At 36.7% G+C, this 1,563-nt stretch overlaps 1 protein-coding gene across 1 annotated transcript; it reads right to left on the reverse strand.

The window, feature by feature from the left end:
- Nucleotides 1-394: 394 nt before the first annotated feature.
- On the reverse strand, nt 395-1,318 carry LOC137656310 (uncharacterized). The gene has a single exon (XM_068390482.1). It carries the CDS (start codon nt 1,316-1,318, stop codon nt 395-397), a length of 924 nt encoding a protein of 307 aa, XP_068246583.1.
- Nucleotides 1,319-1,563: the final 245 nt, after the last annotated feature.

Consider the following 1,563-nt stretch of genomic DNA (forward strand, 5'->3'; position numbering starts at 1 on the left):
CAGTTTCTTATGTTGGAATTTCTATCAATTGTCACCTCCCACAAATACTTATATCCTAAACGCAATCTGATATAGCTTGTTTGATGTTTTCTAGTAAGTAAACCACTCTTCATGTAATTTGGCTCTGACCCCTAGTGATATCCATATAATTGCGGAACGAGGCACTTTCCAAGTATACTCCGTTCAGATATTCGATATCTCGATGACGTTGTTGTTTTTCTATTTTATTTTTCAAACTTTCATATGGCAGTGGGAAATTGTGGTCAACATTTTCTTTACAACAGCCTTGCTTTACTAATAAATCTGCTCGATCATTCCCCGTCAAGTTACAATGAGATGGGGTCCAAATAAAATGGACAATTCTATTTTTCTTTTCAAATTTACTTAAAAGTATTCAAATTCGATTTACTAACTTATTACTTCCGGATGACTCTGACACAATAGACTGCAAAGCCGACATACTATCAGAGACAATAGTGACACCACCCAACTCACTCTTGGCAATAGTAAGTGCGGCAGAGATTCCCAGGAGTTCTGTTTGCGTAGTGGAACAATGATTGCTTGCCCTGATTGCGAGAGAACCTGATTCCTGTAGTATACCATCCTGATAGAGAGCAACTCCTGCTCCAGCTCGTCCATTCCCCTGCAAATAACCATCTGTGTATAGGACACTAGCACTTTGCGGAAGGGCACTGAACCTCCTGAGGAAGTCCTGCCTCAGCATCTCAATAGGCACATCAGATTTCCTATATGTGAGATCAGAAAAGGACACATTAATTTCTGGAAAATCCCAAGGCGGTAATTCTGGTACAACATACTGATTATTATCCAAATAATCACTCACATTAATGGTACTCAAGAGTTCTCTAGCACTGTTTAACCACTTATTACATTTATCTTTCCCCTTCGGATTCATTACGGCCTGCTTAAAAATACCATCATCAGCTGTATTGAGAGACTTTACAATTTGATTTGTAGCTACTGCTTTGATTCTTTGAGCAAGAGTTGGTAATCCTATTTCATGCCTAATAGTTTCAATTTTAGCCGTTCTAAGGCACTCAGAAATTATCCTCATTGCTTCATTTTGGAGAACCTCGAGAGATTGCCTCTTTTGTCTGCTAAGAGTAATTAGATTACTTGCACTGTAGTCAATGATTGATCTTATCACAGAAATATAAAGGGTCCTGAGAACTGGGACAGAAGACCCAACACTTCCCCTTGCAACCTTTCTCAATAAGGCTAATCTTGATTGACATTTTAGTTTTAGTTTGGTTACTTCATCATTCCTATGATTGCATTGTCCAACAATAACCACCATATATTTATATGTAGCTACCTCTTCTATTATTTTACCTTGCAGTTTAATCATCTGTTTTTCTTTATTTCTCTTAAATATTTAGTATTTTGGTTTTCTCTGGGGATATAACTAACCCCAGTGAATTACAATTTTTTTTCTATTTTCTTGAGTGTTAATTTTATAGCTTTGTATGACTCTCCTTGTATCACTATGTCATCTGAATAAATAGTTGTTATAATATCTCTTGTCTTCAAAGAGCCAATAAC

This window comes from Palaemon carinicauda, chromosome 17 (assembly GCF_036898095.1).
Source record: "Palaemon carinicauda isolate YSFRI2023 chromosome 17, ASM3689809v2, whole genome shotgun sequence".
NCBI classification, from domain to species: domain Eukaryota; kingdom Metazoa; phylum Arthropoda; class Malacostraca; order Decapoda; family Palaemonidae; genus Palaemon; species Palaemon carinicauda.

Bases quoted from the DNA above. Each gene is read 5' to 3' on its own strand.
- LOC137656310 (XM_068390482.1), bottom strand. From the start codon at position 1,318: ATGGTGGTTATTGTTGGACAATGCAATCATAGGAATGATGAAGTAACC.